The sequence below is a fragment of the Ammospiza nelsoni genome, chromosome 16 (genome assembly GCF_027579445.1).
Source record: "Ammospiza nelsoni isolate bAmmNel1 chromosome 16, bAmmNel1.pri, whole genome shotgun sequence".
Taxonomy (NCBI): domain Eukaryota; kingdom Metazoa; phylum Chordata; class Aves; order Passeriformes; family Passerellidae; genus Ammospiza; species Ammospiza nelsoni.
In genome coordinates, this window is record NC_080648.1 from 10,436,575 (window position 1) to 10,461,309 (window position 24,735).

Sequence of the window (24,735 nt, forward strand, 5' to 3'; positions counted from 1 at the left end):
TTTTTGAAGTCTTCCAGCATGTTGAAATCAAATCTTCTCAAGGAAAAACTACTGGTTTTGTTAAAATGTTCTTTCTCAAGAAAGGAGAGGGGTGGCTTGGCTCAATCACAGGTCTGGGTTTGCCCAGAGATTGGGCTCAGATGCTCAGCCAGAAACAGCTCCCTGTGGTTGATATCCCCAGAGATTCAATTTCTTTAATACCCTGGGATTTTTCTCAAGAATTTTACTCATAGATATGTGAAACTTGATCTTCGTTCTTTTGCAGAATAGGAAACTACTTTGAAATCCTGTTTCTCCTCCAGCTCTGCCAGGTGCTTATCTCAGTAATTTAGGCTATATATATATAAAAAAATTATAATATATATAAATTTTATATATATATAAATATATATATATATATAGTATGTTTATTTTTTTTCCTATTTTGTCTGTCTGAACTAAAGGAAGCCCTTGAGCTGAGGCCAGGCATTGCCCTGGCTCTGCAGGACAGGGCTGCTGTCACTGAGTTTGTGCTGATCCCAGGAGCAGCCCCGTGTGCAGCTGCCCCAGCACAGCTGGGAGCAGGCAGGAAGGCCATCAGGGCTGTGCAGGGAGCACCAGGAGCTTTTCATGTGTTTAAACTCTTGCTGGCTGTGCCATCCCAAGCTGTTACCTTCCTTTTATCCTTTGGGGAGGATGTAGTGTTTGCACTTGGGTGCAAAGTGGTTCCCTGTGGGCGAGGGCAGAAACTGGGCAGGAAGAGGAGGTGGTGGCTCACAGGTTTTTATTGCCTGACTTTTGTTGTATGACCGTCCATAATCTAACCCAGATCTCGTCCAAATCACTTTTTATGTGGTTTTCTATGAACTGAAGTTGTTGATTTATGTTTACTTAACACAACACTAGACCAGTGGTTACAGACAAATGGCATTACCCTTCTTGATGTCACAGCATTCCTCAGTGTTTGGCTAAAGTCCAAAACCTAAAATGAGAAAGGAAAGTAAATTGTGCTGGAATGATGTTTTCTAATTCCAGTGTCATCAAGATGTTCTATCTCTAATCAGCTTCTCTGATCTACTATTTCCCCCGCCAAACCAATTCAGCTTCCAAGTGATTGAAAGTGGCAGGAGTTCCCTGATGGCTTAAGGAAATTTACACACAGCCGTAAAATTTTTTTACATTTTTTTTATTACTTTTTTTCATTTGTCTTAGAAAGAAATATGAAATCTGCATGCAACTTCCTAAATATTTCAAACATTTAAATAGCATATGATAATTTAGCAGTACAGTACATTATACAGTGAGATAATATAGGGAGACTTCCTATAGTGTATTTACAAATGAAAAGGTAGTTTTGTTATATTAAAAAGAGGAATGCACTGCTTAACATTGAAGTATTACATTCAAAATAATGAATATGTTGTATTGTGACTAAAACATACATACATATTTATATGTTTGCCCTATCATATTTTTCATAAAAAGGTACCTTTTAAAGGCTTTTTTTGTTGTTGCTACAAATCTAGGAAAACATACACAATAGTCTTGAAGCTTAAGATGTCTCAGTACTGAAGCCACAAACTTTCTTTAAGTGCTTCAGGTGGAAAAAAAAAAATACACATTTTCTTAGTAATAAAAATGAGTTAGAAATGCTTTCTAATGCAGGAGAGCTTAGGTGGGAGATGCAGGAAGCTTTGCCTTGCAGCAGGACCTCGAGTCCATTAAAGAAGAGGTACACGAGTGATGCTCACGCTCACTTGACGAGGTGCTGAGGGACCTCACTCCTGCAGGTGCAGCCACAGCGTTTTAGTGGCATCTTCCCCAGCAAACTCGTCTTTGGTCCCTGCTCTGCCTGGCTGAGGTGGAGGCTGCAAACAGGAGCAGCAGCCCCAGCCCACTGCCAGGGGTGAGGGCCATGGCTGTACAACACGTCACAAACAGTTCTGTTTGCCTGGTGAGCTTATAAAGCTCGATTGCCATCATAGTGAAGTATGAATGAATCATAATTAAAACCAAAAAACTCCCAAAAGAACTTCTTTAAAACGAAAAGCAGGTGTTTTCCTAATTTCAGTACGGAGCAGACGAGTATGAAATCAGAAGTGCAACAGATGCTTGTGAAATCTGGAAGCCTTTTGCACACGGCTATAAAATGTAAAAACTGACCCTTGGTAAAAAGTGCTTTATAATAATATAGAATTTGTGTCTTATGTCTGCGAGAGAGAAATAATCTTCTGTAGAGATCAGTCCTATGCCAGCCGAGGGAGTCCACTCCATTCCTTGTACCACTTCCTCTTATTCTTCATAAACCCTAAACAAAAGAAGAGGTTTTTAAACTAGGGATTTAAAAATTCCATTTCAAATAGCAATAATACAAAAATAACAACACAAAAATAGTAAAACTCCAAACCCCAGATTTTTAGCCTGTACCTGAGTAATTTGGAAAGTAATTTATTGATTTCAGCAGTCACCAGATTGCTACCTATATCCATAAAGCATCTAGGAGGAGTGTTGGACTTCAACACTGTCACATCTTAGAGGCATGTGGGGATTGACAAACTGCACACAGTTATCTGGGTAAATAACATGAAGAAATCCACATCTACTAACTCACTTTAAATGCTCACTTTAAATCCCTATCTCATATAAAAATGTTGAAGCCTACAATGAGCTGTATATAGACAATATGTTTGCAATATCTGTTTGCAATAATATTACTCTATTTCATTTTTCTAGATTATTTCCTGACAGCACAACTTGATGGGCTCGTCTGTCTGTGTGTTCCCTGAAGGTACAAGCCTGGGGCTGAGCATCCTTCATCATCATGATGGCCTCATGCTAAAAGAAAAAAAGAAAGAAGCAGGGGAAGAGTGTAAATATGTGGTTATGCAACAGCCAGGGCTTCCCCACGTGCTCTGTTTGTGAAGCAGATGCAGGGAGCTGGCAGGAATCCAGGGAGATGCCCAGGGGCTGGCTGTGCCCTGGCATGGCCTGAGGCACACCAGGCACCTTGGGGCTGCAGGGAGAGGAGCCTGCTGCTCGCTGGCCTTACTTGAGCTCAGTTTTGGAGAGCAAATTCCCCACCAAACGAGGAGGATGAGGGTTTGATGGATCTGTACTGTGCATGGAGGCTCTTTCTTGGCCGTGGCTGGACACGGCAGGAGTTGTGCTGCTCCCCTAATTACAAATGGGGACAGACATCACCACTGGCCATCAGAAATTCATCTCTTACTCTCTATCTTCTGCCTATGACTTATTAAAAAAACCCAACCCTCTTTACAAAGGAGAAGCTGTCAGATTTTTATCAGAAAATTATCATTTTTCTGGGAATGACACACTAGTTAAAATTGGCAAATACCTGCGTCATCAAGTATTGATGAGGCTGAGGTGGTGTGATTGAAGTGTGGGACAGGGCTCCCCCTTTCCACCTCTCCTGGCTGCTTTTCTCGTGACTCTGTGAAAGTAGTTTAGCTTTTCATCTTGGATTTTTCCCCGTAGAAGGGAGGTGAGTGCATGTAAATAACTGAGAACGTCAGCTGATGAATATTTTAACCAAAAATAATTACTATTTATAGTCAGAACAGCCTAATGCCAAAATAGAAGCAAGAATTGCTTGTGGCAGGAAATAATTAATATCAAGAACACCCATTTAAAATTGTAATTTTGGTAACAAAATGCATCCTCGGTGCTGGATGCAGCATTTGCCAGAGTGTGCATTTTCCTGTTTTTTCTATTCCTGAACTCTGCTGGTTGCCTGGCTTACCCCCAGAGTGCTCCCCCATGCATCCAGCCAGGACTCACCTGCCTTTCTCCTTCCATACCCGGTACCACTTGAGCAGCCTCACGGTGTTCTGGCGCTTGGGGTTGAGGCAGTGCTGCTGCTCGCCCCTCACCCGTGTCCACAGGGTCACACTGCAAGGCAAGGGACAGCTCACAGGCGTGTGCAATACCCCTGCTCCCACCCCCTGCCAGAATGGGTCAGGGTTTTCCTCTCTCCTTTATGGCACAGAAATCAACTCAGATATTTTGGGTAAGGTCAGAGCAGCTGTTCTCCCTCAGTGCGGAGCATTGAGGTTGTACCAGATGAAAATGTTCCTGCTGGTTTTAATCAGTGGGTTTGCTCTGCCTAAGTGTTAGATATCTTCTTCTGAGCATAATTAATTTAATTGGGGCTCATTCAGGCAACCACAAGGACTTTGCATGAGGAGACAGCTCCATTACACTCAACAATACTTCATCCAAGAGAAATGATCAGAACAGCTTCATTGATTTTTTAATATTTTTTTCCTTAATTCTGTAGTATTTTAAATTCTTGCATGAGGAGACAGCTCCGTTACACTCAACAATACTTCATCCAAGAGAAATGATCAGAACTGCTTCATTGATTATTTTAATTTTACTCCTTAACTCTGTAGTATTTTAAATGCTTGCACGTGGCAGAGTGCTCGTGTGCCCAACAGCCAAGCTCTGAGCGCCAGCATCAGCCCTGGGGGCTTCAGTCTCCTCTCATCACCATCTGACCCCCCTCTCCCTGCCAGTTCGGTGTCCCCTGACTGTCAGGACCAAGCATGCTGAGACACAAAACATGGCAAAAATATTTTCATCATTTGAGTTCCCTCCTGGAGGCTCAGTGAGCTGCCACAGCTGAGGTGACGTGAGGGATCTGGGTCCCAACAGGACAGCTTTCCAGAAACATCAACACCACCCCACTTTTGGGGCTCAAAATTGAGCAGTTTTTTGGTTTTCTTATTAAAAAAACCCCACCAGATAACATCCAAAACCCAGCCCACAATGCCAATTTGTATTAGAATTAATAATTTTCTGGAAATACCATCTACAACAGGGAAAACCAGTCATTGGTTTAACTAAAACCCTATAGTGGAATGAATTAAATGCTGCTAGAGACATGAGTATAATGATGGCAGAAACCCAGAAATACCTGTGTATACTGGCGGGCTTTTATGGTTTGGTTCAGAAAGGAAGACAAAATGCCTTGCAGACTTTCCCATCTCACCCTCCTGGTGCCTCACAAATTAAAACATGCTGCCTGCATGAACTGAACTGAGGGTCTCACCACCATTCCAATTTCAAGGTTTTACAAGGTGTTCAAATAGGTTTTTCTATTCAGTTAACCTTCCTCCCTGCTCCTCTTTTCTGCTCCATCTCCAGATAAGGTCACAAAATGTTAAGGTGTAATTTCCAGGTTGTTTTCTGGGAGGATGAGGACTTTCCCCCAATGCATGGGAAAGCAGTGGAAGAGCCTTTAACAGCTGCAGGTATCAGAAAGGGAAGGGTCAGTGCTGAAAACTATGGACTAACTCTGTTCTAAGGATGCTCTCAGCCAACTCCTAGAGAGCAGTGTGTGCTTCAGAAGGGCAGTTTCCCTGTAGCTTTGAATGATGCAAGTTTTAGGGGATTTGAGGGCAGAGCAGGGTTTCTCCATGCAGCAGCCACCTCAGCTGGGCCATCTGCACTGGCTGATCCAGACCTTGGCTTTCATTTCTCTCTTCTGACAGAGCATGGAGGATATTTCCAGAAAGTGATGGACAAGCTGAATTGCAGGAGAGGAGCAGGAACACCTCTGAAAAGCTGCAAGCCCTGCATTTGCACCAGAAGCAGTGAAGGACACTCTGCATTTACCAGTCTGCAGGAGGAGATCCATGGTTTGCCTCTCAGGTGAACTGGTCTTTCCTCAGGCTGAGATGCCTTGCTTTACATCACATGCAGGTTTTCTGCTTTGGCTCTGGAGGATGGACAGCAGAAATCTTCCCAAGGCAGCCCCATGGTCCTCTGCCATTCTCAGACAGTCCCTGGTGGATGCAGGGTTTGGTGGCAGCATGTCTGGGCACCCTGAGATGACCTGGGCCTGCTTTTGGGGATGCTGGTCTGACAAATGTAGGGGAATGTGCCTAAGAGGTGCTGGGGGAGCTTCTGCCTGAGTGAGCAGCTGCTTGGATGGGCTGCAAGAAGAGGTTGAGAGAGGTGGAGAAGGGATGAAGAATCAGAACCCACACATCCAGTAAGATTCAGCAGTGGGATTTGTCCCTTCGCTGCCCAGGGTTGGTGGCTGGAGCCTTCAACCTGGCGTCTGAGTCCCTGTGCCAAAACTCTGCCCAGTACGTCCCTGCCTCCAGGGCTGTGATAAACACCCCAAATCAATCAGTGACCCCAGCACCCTGTGTCCCCACGCATCTCATCTGCAGGGATGGAGGGGCTGCACCTCTGCCTACAAACACCCTGTTTCCAGGACCTCAGGGGTCCTGGCTCTGGTCCTTTCACCCCAGGCTGCTGTGGGACTGCCTTTCCTACCCCTGGACAAAGGCACTGCTGTGAGCCCAGCTCTTCTCAGCCTGACACATCCCCACACCCTGGCATGGGGCAAAACGTGGGTGGGGGTGTTTCAGAGCATTGTAGGAGAAGGAGTTAAACTTCCCTCCTATTTTCTGCTGCTTCCCCTCATTCCAGGAAACAGATACACACAATTACTTCTGGATGTACCATGAATCCTGATAGGCTTTGACTAGACTGAGAACTCAGTTTAACTGTCTCTTATCCTGTGGCACAGCTCTGCTGGGGGTTATGGCCAAAACCTCCCTAACTGCACCCCCATACCCACTGCTTCTCATTCCAACATAATTTATATCATGTTTCTGCTATATGAGAGCTTTTAAGGAGGGCAGAAGGGGATGCAGCTTTGACAACTTGTTTTGGATGATCACTGCAGCAACAAAAACTCAGCTGCAGGAATTCAGCTCCTCTGTGCCATGTCCAGAGGCTCCCGGATAAATTGGTTCCCAGAATATTAATTTCAGTGCTTTCAGTGCTGAGCTCAGGCTGCATCACGGGGGCTGGCAAGGTGGTGATGGCACTGGGTTTGCCCTGCCTGCCCCACAGACACCTCCAGAGATGAGACACTGATGGGACAGTTCTGGGATGAGACATTGATGGGACAGCTGTGCAAACCCTGGACAAGCCTCAGCCTTGAATAGTATGGCTCAACATCTGCCCTGTCAGGCTGGAAAAGCAACTGCTCCTACAGGGCTTTCTTGCTTTCCCAGATTTCTGACTGGAAGTACAATATTGCATTAATGGGATTTATTTCATACCCCCTGGTCACCATCTGCTTTTGGGCAAATAACTGGAGTGGGATGCCAAGAGTTGGTGTCCCTCTGTGACATCACTTTACTATTGAAGGGTCAAAGCAAACAGAGTAAAGCTGATTTAGGCAGGGTTCTCTGCAAGAACTTTTCTGTTCAGGTTACCATCAGCAGGTTTGGGCTTCAAAGACGTGGGTCTGGCATTCCCTGAGCTCAGCACTGCTCACAGGGATGCTGCTCTGGCTCTGCAGGAAGCCTGAGCAAGCTTGAATCTCCATTCCTTCTCCAGGAGCTCCCTGAGGTGCTGAGCCTGGCAGCTCCATGTGGCACTCCATGGTCTCTGCTGAGGTATCTGTGCCAGGTGGATGGGCAGAGCCAGCCCTGTGGGCACTGCAGGGCGCTGGGGGGTGTGCAGCCTGCACAGGTCCCCTTGCTCAGCCACTGGCAAGGCTTCCATGGGGAGCACAATGCTGGATCCAATCACTCCTCAGGGTCCTGGGCTGTGGCTGATCCTGGGACACTTTTCCCCCCTCTTAGGTGGCAGGGGGCTCGGTGCAGTCCTGTTGGGTTATCTGCCCTTCTGGCTCTCACCCAGCTGCATCATGTGCTGGTTGGATGGTGCTTTGTTGGGGGAATCTTATGATATCCAAACAGGACAGGAAAAAAGCCAAACCCACCCGTATTTAAAATGTGAAAACCCCTTCCATTTTTAGCCAGTTATGTAAAAAATCCCTGTACCTGCCTCAGCTTGGTTACCCACTACATCAGCTTGAGATTTTACATCAGCATTGGTCCTGACTTGCAGGGACACTGTGAGGAAAGAATTTTATTATATGCTGAATACCCCAGCAGGTAAAGGAGATCCCTCTGGTACAATGCAGGCTGGGGTAACTCTTCCTTTCAGAAACCACTACGGACCAAACTCTGCTCAGAATGACCTGAGTAAATAGTTCTGAGTGTTGTATCAGGCAGCTTGGAATTGAATTTTTCCCTATTTTCACTTGAACTAATGATAACCTTTTTATTGCTTGCCATTCTGGAAATACTTATTTGATAAAAAAAATTGTGTCAAAAAAAGATACCTGGGATTTTGGTCATAATTGCCCTTTTTTTTTTCTTTTTTTTTTTTTAAATCTGATGCAGAAAATTACTATGCCCAGGAATTAGCATGCCAGGGCATGAGGGAAACAAAGAACAAAGAAGGAACTTGCAGATAAGGTGAAGCAGTTCAGCTGACAGGGAAACAGAGAGCAATAAATGAAGGAAAACTTACATAATCATCTCTTCCACGCAAAATGGGTACCTCGGTTTTATTTCCAGCTTCCGTACATTAGAGAATCTTATTTTAGGACCTTTTCTTGAGCATTTGCACTTCACGCCTACAAGAGAAAGCATTTTCTCATGCGCCTGCAAAGCTTCCTGCATACCAAGCGTCCCTTCCCCTCCAGCCTGTGTGCATCCAGGAAAACTTCAGTTTGCTCTTTCAAGCCTTGCTGGGAAAAGATTATTTTTTTAAATGCTGTTGAGCTTAAAAAGAGAGAATTTTTTTCCTTTGGTATATCCCAGGAAAAGGCAGTGACTCTCTGGGAAATATATTTTAGAGCACTACATATGCTCTGGGATTTTCTAAATAGCAGATTTTTTTAAAGTGCACCTGCTGTGATTAAATATAATTGTATTTAACAAAAGGAAATGAAAGAGTCAGAACTCGCTTTAAACTGAGCAAGCAAGTGCATGTCTGGGCTACTTTCTCATTCACTCGTGTCTCACTTGGACTTTGTAGGACTTTGAGTCATTTCTCCTTGCATGGATGCTGTGGTGCAGTCATAGCCAGACAAAAGCTGAGCATTTTTTACCCATCATTTTTGTGCACAGCAGAAAACGCAGACTGTGCCACCACCTCACATCCAGCTCTGCTCTATTTGCCCTGAAAACAGCCCTCAGTTTCACAGGAGGTGCTTGAGCTCTATTCCTGAATAACGAAGAACATGGCACGACCTGCCCCACTGCGAGTTCTTTGCCGTGCGCTGAAGACACAAATGAAGACACAACTTCATCCCTTGTATTTTACCTCTCCTCCACCTTTACATAACTTGCAGCTCCCTTACTCACAGATTCCACACATCACACCTTTCCACCGTGCAGGGCATAGCTCAACCCAAGCCAGGACTATCAAGACACAAACGCAAATTACCGGAGAAGAGATTTACATGGCAATAAGCAGAACAAACCCCTTTACCTTCCGCGCTGGCCAAGCACATCGCGATGAAGAGCAGGAGCAGAGCTGCTGTCAGGAGCTTCATTGTGAGACAGCAGGTACCCGAGGAGACGCCGGGGGGCTGATGTGTGTCTTCGCCGGTCCTCGGTGCCCCCGGTTCCGCTGTCCCGGGGCTGGGTGGGCACGGAGGGCACGGCGGAGCGGCTCCCGGCGGAGCGGCGCTGCCTGCGCTCTGCCGCTGCCTTGCCTTCTCCTCCTTTAAAGCGCTCCCCGCTGCCCTCGCTGCCGGCTCATTAATATGCACAGCAACTCCACGGCTCCCTCCGCTTCCTCAGCCCGCCGGGGAGGGGGGGACCGGCACCCCGGGGGGAACAGCCCCCATCCCCGCCCCGAGCATCCCGCGGGGAGCGCGGGCGGTGGGGCGGCTGCTGCTGCCCCTGCCCAGCCGGGACCTTCCCCATCAGCGCAGGGCCGGCTGCTGGGGAGGGTGATGCGTGCGTTTGTATGAATGGGGCTGGGAGCTGAAAACCATCCGCTTGTGAGCGCTCCAGGGATGCCCGCGCTCCGCGGAAATTCCCATGCACCTTGGAAATAAGATTTGGAGAGCTCTCACCTGGGAAGGGTGTCACCTTTTGCCACAGACTGACTTAAATATTAATTTTTCTAGATTTAGCAGGCTTCTAAATCTAAAGGAAAGTTCAGTGAATCAAATGGGGGAAAATATTCCTAAAAGCTTTGTTAGGTATGTTTAGCATGTGGAAGGTCTCGGGAAATAAGCTCGGTTTATTGTTGCTTTAATGAACACTCGAACGATATTCTGCTCCATGAAGAACAGGGTAGCAACACGCGGGAACTTCATGGAGGTAAATAGATATTCCTCCTCCCTTGCAGAATCTGTTTCTGATTTCAGAAACAGCTAAAAGAGCATCTTCAAATCCAGATTCCAGATTTTTGTCTAAATGAAACGGGTGGAGATCTGAGGATCTGTGAAGGTCTAATCGCCTTCACAGCAGCGTACTCCAAACGCCTCTGCGGCCCCGCGGTTCCCCCAGCCCCGCTGCCCCGCACACCCATCCGCGTTACTGGAGCCGCCCGAAGCCAGCCCCGCTGCCAGCCCGGGCAGCGCTCGGGGAGGGCTCTCCACGCACTCCCAGCTCCACTTGCATTTTAAGTTTGGCACACGGCTCGGTTCCTGCCGGCTCCCTTTGGCAGCGGCCATCCCGCTGCGTTCCCGGCCCGGCTGTTGGCAGGCTGCGAGTACAGCCCTACCACACACAGCCTGCACGTTGCGCGCCGGCAGCTGCGGCGTTCTGGCCCCGGCTCCCATGCGGGACGTGCCGACATGCCGGGAACAGCCCGCCCGCTCTGCCCAGCCCAGCCTTGTCCTGCCCTGCCTTGCTCGCAGAGCCCTGCCCGCCCTGCCCTGCTCGCTCTGCCCTGCCCGTACTTCCTTGCCCGCTCTGCCTTGCTCGAGGAGCCCTGCCCGCTCTGCCCTGCTCGCTCTGCCCTGCCCGCTCTGCCCTGCCCGCCCTGCCCTGCTCGCTCTGCCCTGCCCGCTCTGCCCTGCCCGCCCTGCCCTGCCCGCCCTGCCCTGCCCGCCCTGCCCTGCTCGCCCTGCCCGCCCTGCCCTGCTCGCCCTGCCCTGCTCGCTCTGCCCTGCCCGCTCTGCCCTGCTCGCTCTGCCCTGCCCGCTCTGCCCTGCCCGCCCTGCCCTGCTCGCCCTGCCCTGCTCGCTCTGCCCTGCCCGCTCTGCCCTGCCCGCCCTGCCCTGCTCGCCCTGCCCTGCCCGCTCTGCCCTGCCCGCCCTGCCCTGCCCTGTCCTGCCTGCCCGCCCTGCCCTGCCCTGTCCTGCCTGCCCGCTCTGCCCTGCCCGCTCTGCCCTGCCCTGTCCTGCCCTGCCCGCTCTGCCCTGCCCGCTCTGCCCTGCCCGCTCTGCCCTGCCCTCCCTGCCCTGCCCGCTCTGCTCTGCCCGCTCTGCCCTGCCCTGTCCTGCCCTGCCCGCTCTGCCCTGCCCGCCCTGCCCTGCTCGCTCTGCCCTGCCCGCATTGCCCTTCCCGCCCTGCCCTGCCTGCCTCGCTCGCACTGCCCGCTCTCCCTGCCCGCACTTCTCTGCCTGCCCTGCCCACTCTGCCCGTCCTGCCCGTCCTGCCCTGTCTTTGCTCTCCCCTTGCTCTCCCTTTGCTCTCCCTTTGCTCTCCTTTGCCCTGCCTGTCGTGGGAGAGTGCCGGGGGATGCACATCGGGGACAAGGCTGGGGGCACCGGCTGACGTGGCACGGAGTTTTTGGGGTGAAAGACCTGTTTTGGGGTTGTGAGGCTGCCGCTGGTGCAGTGGAGAGGAGGAGGAAGGGATGATATAGTTTCTGTTGTGCTTTTGGTATTTTTGCTGCACAACTCTAGCCCAGCTCCAGCGGCTCTCATTGCACCCTCCTAGGAATGGTTTGTGGGCTTTGTTATTAAATGCCAACAGGACTCAAGAGAGACGTATGTTTCAGAGTTTGGGATGAAAACAGGCAGCTGAAGGTCTCAGTTCAAACCTTTCAAATAAATTCCCAATTTCTTACACGAAAAAACAACCAAACAAACTCCCCACCAAAAAAACCCAACAAAAAAAGCCACCCCAAAACCCCAAGGAGAGTACAAAAAAGGCTTTTTTTAGAATACTATCATCTGGTAGTGAAGATGCTCATTGGGCACGGGGGAGAATTGGCTGAAAAGCACCCGCGTCCAGAGCTGATATCCTTCCCTGCTGCATCTTAGGGTAATTCCCTCCTTGCAGCTTTCTCTGCACTGTGTGCAGGAACAGCCTCAGGGAGAGCTGTGGAAAGGAAAAATCTTTTTCCCTCCCCCTCTGCTAATAAGAATTTGGGTGCAGCTTTAGCTGACGGCAATTTGAACTTTCCCCAAACCTGGGAACTCATGTACAGGCTGGAGAAAAATTAAAGAAAATTCTCGTGCTTTCCACAAGTGAATCCCATTTTCTTGTATGACTCTTCTCATGCTGAAAGAGCCAAGTTTATTAAGTATGGAGTAAGGAAACTGCTGGTTTAGTTCCAAATTTCATGTAGTAATGAATGTATTTGAGGTGTGTGTACACATATGGTGACTCTCACCGTGTGCTCAAGCAGTTCAGTGTCTTTATGCCAGGCACTGTTTTTGACAGTAATTGTTTTTGAGAGCTCAAAGGTGCCTCTTGCTTGGCATGACAGATTTTGGTGGCCATGTACAGCTGTCTCTGACACCTGCTCTGTCTTAAAATGACAATCACAGAAGAAGTTTTAGCAAATTATTTGAGTAAAAAGAAACAGATATAGAATTCACTACAGTCCTGTCCTAAAAGAAACACTGATAATTCAGATATATTTTCTTTATGCAATCATAAGCTGAGTTGCTTAGCATACACTGGGGTGCCTGGGGTATCTCCAGCAGATCTGCTGAGCCCCACAAATGTGTTTTGATGAGCAGCCAGTGCTCCACAGGCTGTGGGGGGCTGGCCAGGTGAGCACAGGGCAAGCGGCTGAAGCATCCCTTTCAGACCTCACAAAGCCACCCAGTCACAGAGTAACTGATCAGGGCTTGGGTTTTGTCCCACACAAAGGAAGGGTTTCAGAGCAGACACAGTCAGCAGGGTCCTGCTGTTGTCCTCAGCTCTGCAGATGGGCCATGCTCAGAGAGCTGTGTGTCCCCAGGGAACATCACTGTACCTGTGCACAGAGCGTGTCACCTGCTCGTCTGGCTAATTACTGGGGCATTGTTGCTGCTGAAAGGACTCTCATTTCATCTCATCCTCTGACCCTTTTAGATCTCTAAACCAGCATAAGGCTCTCTAGCAAGTCAAGGCTGAAGCCTGGCTTTGCCTCTGAGGGTGACCCAGAGGGACCAGAGGTCATTTGTCACCCTGGAAGGGTGATTTGCAAAATGGAGGGCAGGGATGAGTGGTTGTCTCCTCCTAAATAAGAAAGAAGAGTTTCAGCAAAGGGACTACTATTTGAAGCAAAATCCTCACCATTTTTATCCACCTGGAGGCTGAAATCATACATTGTTGAGTGCAATGTGTAGCTGAGCTGGAGCAGAATATTTGTGCTCGTAGACATGGGGACAACCCCCAAAAGCACACTGCCCTTGGAAGGGGGAGCAACTGGAATGGGGCAGTTCATTCCCAAAATAAATAGTTGTGGTGGCAAAATGGGAGCTACAGAAGAGCTGTTAAATTTGCCAGGGCAAGGACATTTGTGTCTTTGGGCTCAAACTAGATTGGGTGGGCTCCATGCCCTGACCTGACCTTGTTAAGGCTTTTCCTCCTGCTGTTAATGTATACAACTTCCTAAGCCAGCACACACAGTGTCCTTTAGGTGCTCACCTGCATCCCAGGGACCAGGATATGCATTCTTACAGTCATCCCCATTGTTAGAAATGTTTCAGTATTCAGCTGGCTTTGGATATGCTGGTTATTTCAAGCACAGGGCAATCTATGATTTGGATTAACTGTCCTTCCAAATACCATAGTGTTTCATAGAGGGGTGATGAAGGGGAGAAATCTTTGTAAAATGGCCATGAAACTGAAGGCAAACTGTGAATGGCTCATCTGAGTTTAATGTCTAAGAATATCCCTATCAGCTCGTCAAGGAGAAGATTAAACATTAGAAGTGAAGTGGCAAAATCCCTGCATACCATGTCAGGAATTTGGAGGACGAATTAAATACTCACTAGACATTTCAGAAATTAAGGTGGAGGTGTACAGATGTGATGCATGTTGTATGCTTTTTTTTTCTGGGTGCTGCACTTCCTTTTTTATGCCTTTTTGGTGTTGTAACCATGCTGTATGAGCCCTCAGCCCTTGCAACAGAGGAAATATAAAACTCGATTCCAAGCTTGAAGTCAGGGGTGAATTGCCTCAGATTTTGGGAGGTTGTTGCAAGCCTGCTCCCACTGTGCTGAACTTAGAGGAGGATGTGTTGCAGCCTGTGGTCAAGCCCATGTTTTCACCTCTAGCTCTAAATGACATTTTTCTTTCCTCAATAGCCTGAACAGTAGTTGTGTCATCCTTGCATGTATTTATCTATCATAAGTTGAAAGGCAAAGCTTTGGATTTCATCTTTGGTCTCTTGAAACATGAAACATATTTCAGGGAAAACAGCTGTGTTCCCTTCTGTGGAGTTTCACAACGGATGAATTCTGCAAAATAAGGCTTGTATTGTTGTTGCAGTCACTGTGTTCTTTTGATATTTTATTTTTATTTCCATAATGAGATTAAATTCTAGACACTAGTTCTTCCCTTGGGAATAGTTTAAGGCAGCTCTCTTCCTAAACCTAAATTATTCACCAAGGAGGATTTTTTGCTGAGATGAGAACAAGGAGGTCGGATCTGGGACTGTTGTCATGGCTTGGAGCTCTTTGAAGCTCTTTGTCATGAATCATTAAAAGAGCTGCAATAAATGGCAAAAGGGAGAACTGGCTCTTTGTGTGTGTGATTGAGAGTCACCTCCAGATAAGCACAAAAGGATTAATCCCAACTGTGACTTGTTACATTGAGAAAATAGTAAGTTGTGTTTAATTTCCCACTGACTCATTTCCTTGCATGTTACAACTTACCATTGGTTTTTTATGTGCAAGCACAGCTTACACTTTACACAATTTTGTTAATAGGCATTTCAGCTTGACTGGCTCTAGGTATTTATTTTGTGCTTAATCACACAATGAGATGGGTGGCTTTCTGTAGCACCCACCCGGTGCTTGCTGTAATGTAGAGGGAATAATGTGAAGGTAAGAAAGGGAATTTGTTTGATCTGACTGATTCACATTCCTGATAGTGCTGACCTAAGAAGTCTCCATGGTGGTTCTAGGGGATGAGAGATGGTTGGGACAAGGATGGGGATGGCATGGGCCCTGTCCTTGTTTGTGTGTTCTCCCTGTCCCAATTGTTCTTAATTCCTGAGTCAGATGAGAACTGGGGTGAGGACGTGGTGTTAGTGCCCAGGTGTGCAGTTAGAACACCACAGCACTGGATAACACATCAGCAGTTGGAAGGAAAACCCTTCTTTTTGCCCCAGGATTGGAAACACAGTGTGCCATCCTGATTTGCTGATCACACCTCTGTTTGTGTGGGCATAGTTTTGGGTCATCTCTGGGTTCCAGCTTTTCCAATGAAAGGCTTTAGGAGTGGAATAGGGTGGCACTGTATGTAATGAATTACAGGCAATTTCCCTCTGTGCTATTAATGCCATTTCTTTCAAAAGGAGTGTCTTTGTTTCCAAGCCATCCATATTCAAAAGCAGAGGGAACATGGAAAACTGAACCACAAGGTTCAGTGTAAAACAGCACAAGGTGTTTTATTTTTGCAAGACAATAGGACCAAATGAGATCAACACCTGAAAAGTTTCTAATCCAGTCCCAGGTGAGTGCTTGCTCAGGTGGGGAGTGGTGACAGCAAGATCCACAAATGCTCAGGCATGAGAAAACCCATTCTTGACACTTCTCCTTTCTGCAGCCTTGTTTGAACTGGGCATAATTTCACACATTTCCAGGAATGGCAGGAAAATTCTTCAGCACATCCTCTTCCAGCACTGGGTCTATGGGATGAGAGTCCCTTAGGAGAGTTGGTGAGCAGGACCCTGCTGAGGTGTCCACGTTTCAACGGGCCTTAATATAAAGAAAGTGAGATTGTGGGGGAGAGAGCAGCAATGCTTGGTGTGCATGGGGCCATTTACCATGAGCTACAATGGCAGGAGCAGGGCCTGTGTGCCCTCCTGGCACTCTGGGTGGGAGCTGGAGTGCCTGGAGGGTGATGGCAGAAGTGACAGCAGATCTGGTGGCAGGGACACGTTTGCAGCCTTTTGCAAAGCCCTGCAGTGAGGGTCTTTTCCCTTATCTGTTAGGAGAGCTTTTGAAGCAAAAAGATGAAGACATAAAAGGATTGTTACATACGAAATTGCAGAGGCAGAGCCATGCAGGGTGTCAGATCCAGCTTTCTGCTGCACCTCAGGTCCTGCTTCATAACAGGGGGTGGCATCCAGGCATGGAGCTGCCCTGGGGATCCCACACACTAGGAAATGACAGGGCAGGGGTGACTGCCCCTCCAGGCAGACATGATGATTACCTTGATGTATTCTCTCTGGTGGCTTCTGGCATCTCTTTCCTTTGTAATTGTGGCTTCATCTTTCCAAAGAACCCAACAGCCAAAAGTCTGTGGGTGTGTGGATACAGCACTCGATGGAAGATCTTCTCAGCAGCCTTTGAGGGGTTTGTTTTTGTGCTTGTTCCTGGTGACTGGGAGCTGTTTACATTTGCCCACAGAGTAACCACAGCAACACAACTGCCCAGCACCAAGAATTAAAGCCATTAGCTAAAAAATGATCATAATACAGTGATGAGGTATGGAGGGCAATCACCTCACAGCATCTCCTGTGGTGATGTGCAGGAGGGCCAAAGGAGAGGGGTGCAGGCAAGGATGGCAGTGCCAGCACCAAGCACTGCAACACACTGAGACTGGCTTGGGCACAGAGCCACGACATCTGTGGGTGCCCACAAGACTCTGCAGGGCTTCTCCCACCCCCTCAGTGCTTTCTGGAATGTGCAAAAATCCCTTGCAAGCTTAATGAAGCCCACTCTGCAGCAGACAGGAAGGGTGCTCCCTATCTCTGTTCATTTTCTGCTGAGCTGTGTGTTAGTAATGATGGGAATTTTTCATATGCTGATTTTTTCCTCCCTTTGGGATAGGAAACATATGTAGTGGCTTTAAAAATAAATAAAATTAATGGCTTAACAATAGAGACTTTGAATATTTGATGAAACATTAGTAGGCTGCAATCAATCAAAAAAAGATCTTTTTCTTCTGAGTAATAAATATGTTAATTATTTTATCTACTCGGATAAAAGCTTAATTACCATAGCACTTGGTAAGTGGGAGTTGTTATGCATAGTGTTCCTAAGAAAATCAGTTCATTCTGCAAATAAACTAGAATTTCTGCAAGCAAACCAAGAGACATCCTACTGCTGCAGACAAGCTGTGCACTTCTCCTGGCAGTGGTATAACCAGTAGGGACTTCATTGCTCTGAACTTCCCTTCAGGCAGGATTTGCCCACTTTTCTCAAGTTTTCCACCTGGTTGCATGCTCAACAGTGAGCATGCCTTGCCACCCATCTCTTCTTCATGTGTGGTCTGGGTGGGCTGCAAAAAGAGCTGGGCCAAGCACTCCGCAGGCCCACTTTGCCAGCAAATATTCTGGAGCTCATCACTCCCTAGGAGCAGGGTGGTTTGGCCAGGCTTGCAGATCATCACAGGGAGAGAGCAGCAAGGGGAAGAGCAGGGACCACTGTGCAGCATCCCCCTCCTTGTTACAGCCTGCTAACCCCTCCCTGCCTGGCCATGCTGGTGGTGCCTGCATGAAGAACAGCTAAAGCACAGAAAATCCATGCTGTGCTTTGCTGCACTGTCATACCCCTGAGCAGGTAGAAGTGAACATCTTGGGTTTTTTATTAAAAATCCAAAAAGAATCCCACGAAGGTGGCACATTGCAGAGCTGATGTGGTGAAGAAACAGTGGGTTTTTGTTGTGGAAATTAAATGAGAAATCAGCTAGACAGCAAGACAGAGCTGATGAAGTCTATAAACGCCACAGACAGTGATGGCATGGGGCTGGAGGCTGGAAAACTGGTGGTGCAGCCTCTTCTCTTTGTGTCTTAGGTGTCCTCCCCAAATCCAGGGCTTTGCCGCTTTCACTCTCGAGGACAAAAATACGTCCGGCTTGTGATCCCTCCCAAGGGCCTTTGGCAGCCTCTCCTGGCGGTCGGCTCCTTCTGCAAAGGCAGGCAGCTGTTGCTTAAGTGATTTGGCAGCAGAAGGGGTGCTCTGGAACCTCAGTTCTGCAGGAGAGGATCTGCACCCAAGGTTGCTCCCATTGTGGATGGCTTTGTGCTGGCAGCTCACCTTTAGAAGGAGAAGATGGGTGTGAAGCCCTCCTCTGTTCTTCTTCATCCTCTGTCTCAGATCAGTGCACTGTCCCAAGGAAAATTTTGGAGAAACTCAGCAGCCAGCATTTCTTTTGATGCCTCCTAAGGACTATACAAGTGCCTGTCCCATTCCTGAGAGCTCCCCAGAGCTCAGTAGCTTGGAAGAGAAGTCTCAGAGCAGCAGAATTTTCTAGATATGGATGTGGCTTTATGGATACTCTCAGAGATCAGGGTGCCTAAGAGTTAACATGAATTTAAATCAAGAAAACATTAAGAAGAGCAGAGGGAAAACAGATTAGCTGTCCTCTTGCCTTCCTCTATAAGATGAGACAATGAGAGAATATGATGAGATCAATGGAAAAAATAAAAGGAAATGAGAAATCAAAGGAATTGCTGCTTTACAGCTTATTTCATAGGGCGAACTGGGAAATTTGCCCTTCAGGGGATCAAATATTCCCTTATTTTTAAAACAGATTTTGGATAACTCATGAGTGCAAAGATGAAACCCGTGACAGAGGCTGGTGCCCCGCAGGGATTGAAAAGGAAACAATCCATTTCAGGTGCAAGTGGTGGGACACTGCTGGATGTCCCCTCCCCTGGTGCTCTCAGAAGCCACACAGAGCTGTGGCATCTGCCAGAGTGTGGCTGCCTGCAGGGCAGGAGGGCCGGGTTATTGGAGCTGCAAGTCCAGGAGACTGGCACAGCCACAGCACAGGATTGCTGTCAGCCCCTCAGGGAGGCTGGGCTGCACACACCTCCCTCTCCAGGCTGGGCATGCAGCAGGGTGGCAGATGCTCAGAAACAAGACAGAGAAAAGGATCTCCATCCTACCCTTCCAACATTTCAGTGGTGCTTCTGGAGTCACAATCCTCATGCCTTAAAGCAGGTCCAGCAGATCCCTTCTGGGACTTCAGAAAGGATCTTAGCTGTGGGCTTTGGCACTTCATGTCCCAGGTGACTTGCCCTCAGAGAAAGAAGTACTTTCTATGAGTTTTCATTCCAGCAGTAGCTCTGATTCCTGTACTTCCCTAGGGCTGTGATTTTGTTTCTTCTTCTTTTGAAGCATTTTGCTGTGCCTACTGCATAGCTCCAGGTCATTGCTGAGCTTTGTGTGGGTCACACACTCCCTGTCTTCTTCTGCAACCTCCAAGCCTCTGCCCAGGTGGAAGCCAATAGGAAAACTCTTGTACTGGAGGCTGAAAAGGCGCTTTCTGCATTCTTGGGTAAATTGGTCCTTGGGGCACCAGCAGTTGGTGGTTGGTGATTGACTCCAGCCTTTGATGAGCAAAGATTCAAGATTTTTGCAGGCACACACTGCTGCCAAAGCCATCTCCTCTTTGGGAGTGCACAAACACTCCAGTTTTCCTCCTTCTCTGATGTACAGGCCCTTGGTTTTCCTCATTCTCTCATGTACAAGCCCTTGGTCTGATGTCCTGAGCACCTGGCTGGTAGCAGGCACCTGCTGCCAGCGGCCAAGATGATTGATTTGTCCTTGTGCTACTGTCAGAGTTTCTTGAGACTGATGTCTCTCTAATGAACATGTTTACCTTCATTAATTCTTCATTAGCATTTGTATTTCTGGTACTTTGCATATGTTTGCTGGTGATATTTGCTAGATTAGGCATGTTTCCCTTCCAGGTGTCTGAATGGGTTTTTCTTTCCCCCAGTAGTGACTTTGGCTATGCCAGGCAGTGTCTCTTCCCCTTGGCACAGTAAATTTCCCATAGATATGGCACATTGATGACAAAGGTGCCACATTTTAGCAGCAAGAATACCTTGGCTTTAACCTTTTGAAGGTTAAACTCCAAAACTGAAACTCGCCACGGATACGTAGAGCAACAACAAAAAAAGCTTTTAAACTGCACTGCTCTCTGTGTCTGCAAGCAGTGGGTGCCAGCAGAAAGGAGGCCAGCTCCAAACAATCCCAGCCTTGCCCCACACTCTGCTTCCAGACTTTGAACGTGTTTTGTTTCATCTTATGCTTGAGATTTTCTGTTCTCTCTAATTGCAATTAGTGCCTGGCTTGGGAAAGGCTGTTGTGCTGCGAATGCAGCTGTGCCCCTGCTCCCTGCACAGCCCACCCCTCTGCTCAGAGCTGTCAGGTGGGACAGCTGCCTTGCAGGGGCTGTTTTTGCCAAGGAGATGTTGAAATTATTGGCCGGCTCTTCAAAGGTCTGCAGTGGTTCTTGATGTTCCTCACTGGAGCGGGGCAGCGGAAGAAAGTCGCCTGGGAAATGCTGTCTGGAAGTGAAAATTGAATTCTTTAATGCTCTTGAAGAGAAAATAAAATTTCTAAGTATGAGAAGTAGCCCACGCAGCCTTTAGATGTGTTTGTACCCAAACAAACCCACGTTGTACCCAATGTATTAATTTCTTTGGCACGTAAATTGCTCCAAATAAGATAATGGGTAAGGCTGGATGCAGGAAGGAAAAATCCAGGACAGGTTTGCCTTTCTCACAACACTGGCCTGATCTTGTATCCATGATTACCTCAGCTGGTCAGGAGGGTTATATCAGATAAGAAAGATATTATTAATTTGATTTGTATGCGCAGGAAAGGATGGACTTGTTTTTCTTTAAAAAGCTCTTAAAATGGTCCAGTTCAAGCTGAGGGACCATCTCCTCACCCTTCTGTTCAACCCTGTGATTAGGTCCAAGGGTATTTGAAGTTTCAGGGAGTTTCTCGGAATTTTCTCCTTTGCTTGTTTTGTAAACTCTGGGTGCAGAAGCAGCAGCCTGTGTCAGCAGCAGGTGTAGCACACCTATGTGGCTTTCAAAGCCTGTTTTATTAACTTTCATCCTCTCTGGGCTGACCTCTGTCCACTGAGTGTAACACACACCAGGGATTTCCATTACAGCCCTGTACTTCATTCCTGTCTGTGTGTAATTTGGTTGGACGTAACTTGGATTTGCAGAGAATCTGGCTGATGAGAATAGGTGGTGAAAAAGGTACAGTACTGTTTTAAACTGCAATTTGTGCTTCTGTCTGCACAAATCCATCTAGAGCTAGAGCATGATAAAACAAGTTGCCCTTTAGCATTCTTTAGCTTCTGTTCTTTGCTGCTAGGAGACAACTTTCAGGGCAAGGCAGCTGGATTTGCACTTATGGAGAAAAGTTGGAGTTGAAAGAAGCAAAATGACAACTGTGGTGCAAATTACAATAATCCTAATGACTGAGGCAGCAGCTGGGTCTGCTCCTGCATGCCCAGATCATGGTGGGGAGATCCCACCCCTGCACCAACCCAGGGAGCCCAACCCCTCCAGTCCACACAAGGCAGGGCAGGACAGGCAGGGATGTGTTTTAGTGTGTTTGTGCTTCAAAAGGATCCTCAGGTGCTCTCCTGGCCTCCTGACAGGCCCAGCTCTTGCTTTGAATTGTTAGAATCATGAAACTATAAAACCATTTAGGTTGGAAAAGCCCTCTAAGATCAAGTCCAATCATTTCCCCAGAACTGCTGAAGCCACCACTAAACCCAAGGGATGTCCCCAGGTGATGCATCTACACAGCTTTAAATCCCTTCAGAGGTGGTGACTCCACCATTTCCCTGGGCACCCTGTGCCAGGACTGGAAAAACATTTTGGTGAGGACATTTTTCCTTGTATCCAACCTAAACCTCCCCTGGCACAGCTCGTGGCTGTTTGTTCTTATCCTGTCACTTGTTACCTGTGAGAAGAGGCTGATCCCCACCTGGCTACAACCTCCCCTCAGTGACAGAGTTATAGATGGTGAGAAGGTCCTTCCTGAGTCACCTTTTCCTCCAGGCTGAGCCCCCCCAGCTCCCCCAGCTGCTCCTCACCAGATTTGTGCTCCAGACCCTGCCCCAGCTCTGTTGCCCTTCTCTGGACATGCAAAGACCACTTGGTACCACTCCTTAGCAGGACTGAAAAAAGAGATGCAATAGAACCAATTTCTTCTTTAGATACCAATATTCATCTCTCTGATATCACCATGATTCATCCAGCTTGCTTGAAAGCTGATAGAAACCAACCAAATAAAAAAAAAGGAGAAGTAGAAATAGCAATTTCCCCTCCCTAATTATCACGGTGGAATTTGCTGGATGTGGAGCTGATGGGATTGACAGGGTATTGCTCATTGTTTGGGGAATGTCTTGAACATGAGATCTTCAGGCCGTGTAAGCCAGCATAACTCCACCAGCAGAAACTCTGCTATAGAATATTTTAGTTCTTTTCAGTGCATACTTTTAACAAATTCACCAGCAAATCTTGTGTCTTTCCCTAATTCATTCAAGACACATACTATAAATCACCCTTGATTCTGACCCATGAAGGAAAACTAACTTGACAAATCCCTTTCTGTATTAATTTTTGTCAAAACATTGTTTATGACAACGGGTAGGTTGCTGATAGCTCTGGCTTTTGTTGCCCAGGACCCTGTGGGTTTGGTAAGCCCTCAGCTGGACTCCATGTGGATGTGTTTCCTCAGCTCTTTGTTTCTCATGTTAAGACTTGTGTCTTAGAGTCAGGAACCTGATTTATTAAAAAACACCGTTAAATATAATAAGACAGGTGTCAGCAATGTTAAATACCTCCATAAATTTTGCTTCTCTAGAGCAGATCAAATGTGCAATTATTTGAGGCATGATGAAGGCATCCTGCACTGAGGCAGCATTTTAGTAACCTGATAACGTGAGCAGTTCTTGCCACGTGCTTACAGAAATGAGGCTCTGGGATTGCACTGTGTCTCTCTTCTCCCCCAATAAATATTTCAGCTTTATAGATATTTTCAGCTTAACTTGACAGAGGACTTACACCTGATGACAGGTGACAGTGCTGGGCACCTGTGTCTGACTGACTTTTTTTGTGACATGTGGAGATGTGAGGGTCTGATATTGGCTGTGCTGTGCATGTGGCTATTCACCTCCACAAGGGTTTGAAGTAGAGCCTGTGGCCCTGCCTGGAGCTTTCCTTTAGAGAGGTGGAGGATGCAGGCACAGAAAAGACCCCCAAGGGATTTTTCTGCATGTATTTGGGCTTTCCTTCCCCTACTGAAGAATTTTCTTCTTCTATTCCCAGGATGTTGTCCACTGTATCTCTTTTTGCTTGTCTCCACCATGTCACTGCCAGGTTCTTGAATCTCCTGAGGCTATTTCCAGCCCACACAATGCTGGGCTGGCAGCACAGAGCCTGGGGAAAAACCCAGCCTGGAGCACAGCCTGGGGCTGCAGCTTTCCATTCCCAGGTTGTGGCTCAGTGTGGAAAATGTGTGCTGCTCATTTGTCTTTCTCTCTCTGCCTGTAAATTAGTAGCGCCAATTAGCATCCAAAAATAGGCGGAGTGTAAAGGACTTGCAAAGGTTGAAAACTATTATATCTATAAATATTCAATATCATTCAATCAGAATTAACATGAACTGTCCTTGTACACAAAGTAAGCATTTGTTTTCCAAGACATAGGCACACAGTATTCTAATATTAATATAATTAGATTATTTGGATTATGTTAATAATATTGAGATTGATTATTAGGAAAATTTTTTTCACCAAAAGGATTAGAATAGGATGCCCAGGGCAGTGGAGTCACCATCCCTTGAGGGATTTAAAATACAGGCAGGTATAGTCCTTGAGGATATAGTCTGGTGGGGAGTTTGCAGTGCTGGGTTAAGGGTTGGACTCAGTGGCCTTAGAGGGCTTTGCTAATCTAAATGATTCTATGAATGTATGATTAAACATATATATGTATATGTATATGTATATGTACATGTATATGTACATATACACACACACACACACACACACACACACATATATATATATATATACACATATATATACACAGATATATGTGTGTATATATATCTATATATGTGCAGGTATTGCAGTTCTGTTCCAAAGCAAATGACTGGGTTTCTTTCCCAGTGAAAAACAAGGTATGTGGGGACAAGGAAGCAAAGGTGAAATGTTTCTATCAGGGCTGGAAAGCGCTCCTCAATCCTGTACTATGAGTTTATGGGGACAACAATCACACTGTTTGATTCCTTAAAAAAAAAAATAAATCCCATTGTGGATTTCTAAAGTTTTGAAATTTGCATAATCAATGCAATAGCCTCAATAAACCCTTTGATCCTTTGGCATGCAGGAGCCACACTCACTGTGGGTTTGGCCCCATGAAATGCAGTAGCTGCAGCTCCTCTGTGCAGGTCTGTGAGGAGGCACCAGCCAAGCAAAAACCTACTGAGGGTCAGCAGAGAGATGAGAGCCCCAGGGCTCAGGGGGTGCTGACAGCCATGATTTATCCCACTCTATTGTAGGGCAAGTGAAGCTGGCCTCACACCTCTGTTTTCATGTCTCTAACACAACCCCATTTTGCGTTTTGTCCCGCTGCCAAGCACTGTGCGAGCCCCTGCCGTGCCTCCCTGCCATTAATCACCAGAGCCTTTCCCTGGGCTGCCCTGAGCTTCCTTAGAGACCAAACCCTCCTTATCATTCACATATAATCCTGTTACAGCTTTATACCTGCTTGCATGGCCCACTTATCAGC

The 24,735-nt window shown here is 47.2% G+C and overlaps 1 protein-coding gene across 1 annotated transcript; it reads right to left on the bottom strand.

Moving 5' to 3' along the window:
- Positions 1–1,149: 1,149 nt before the first annotated feature.
- On the bottom strand, positions 1,150–9,617 carry CXCL14 (C-X-C motif chemokine ligand 14). Its single transcript, XM_059483950.1, has 4 exons — positions 9,313–9,617; positions 8,347–8,452; positions 3,778–3,888; positions 1,150–2,287 (listed from the first exon to the last, which is right to left on the bottom strand). Exons 1-4 carry the CDS (start codon positions 9,374–9,376, stop codon positions 2,272–2,274), a joined length of 297 nt encoding a protein of 98 aa, XP_059339933.1. The 5' UTR covers positions 9,377–9,617; the 3' UTR covers positions 1,150–2,271.
- Between the last annotated feature and the right edge of the window lie 15,118 nt (positions 9,618–24,735).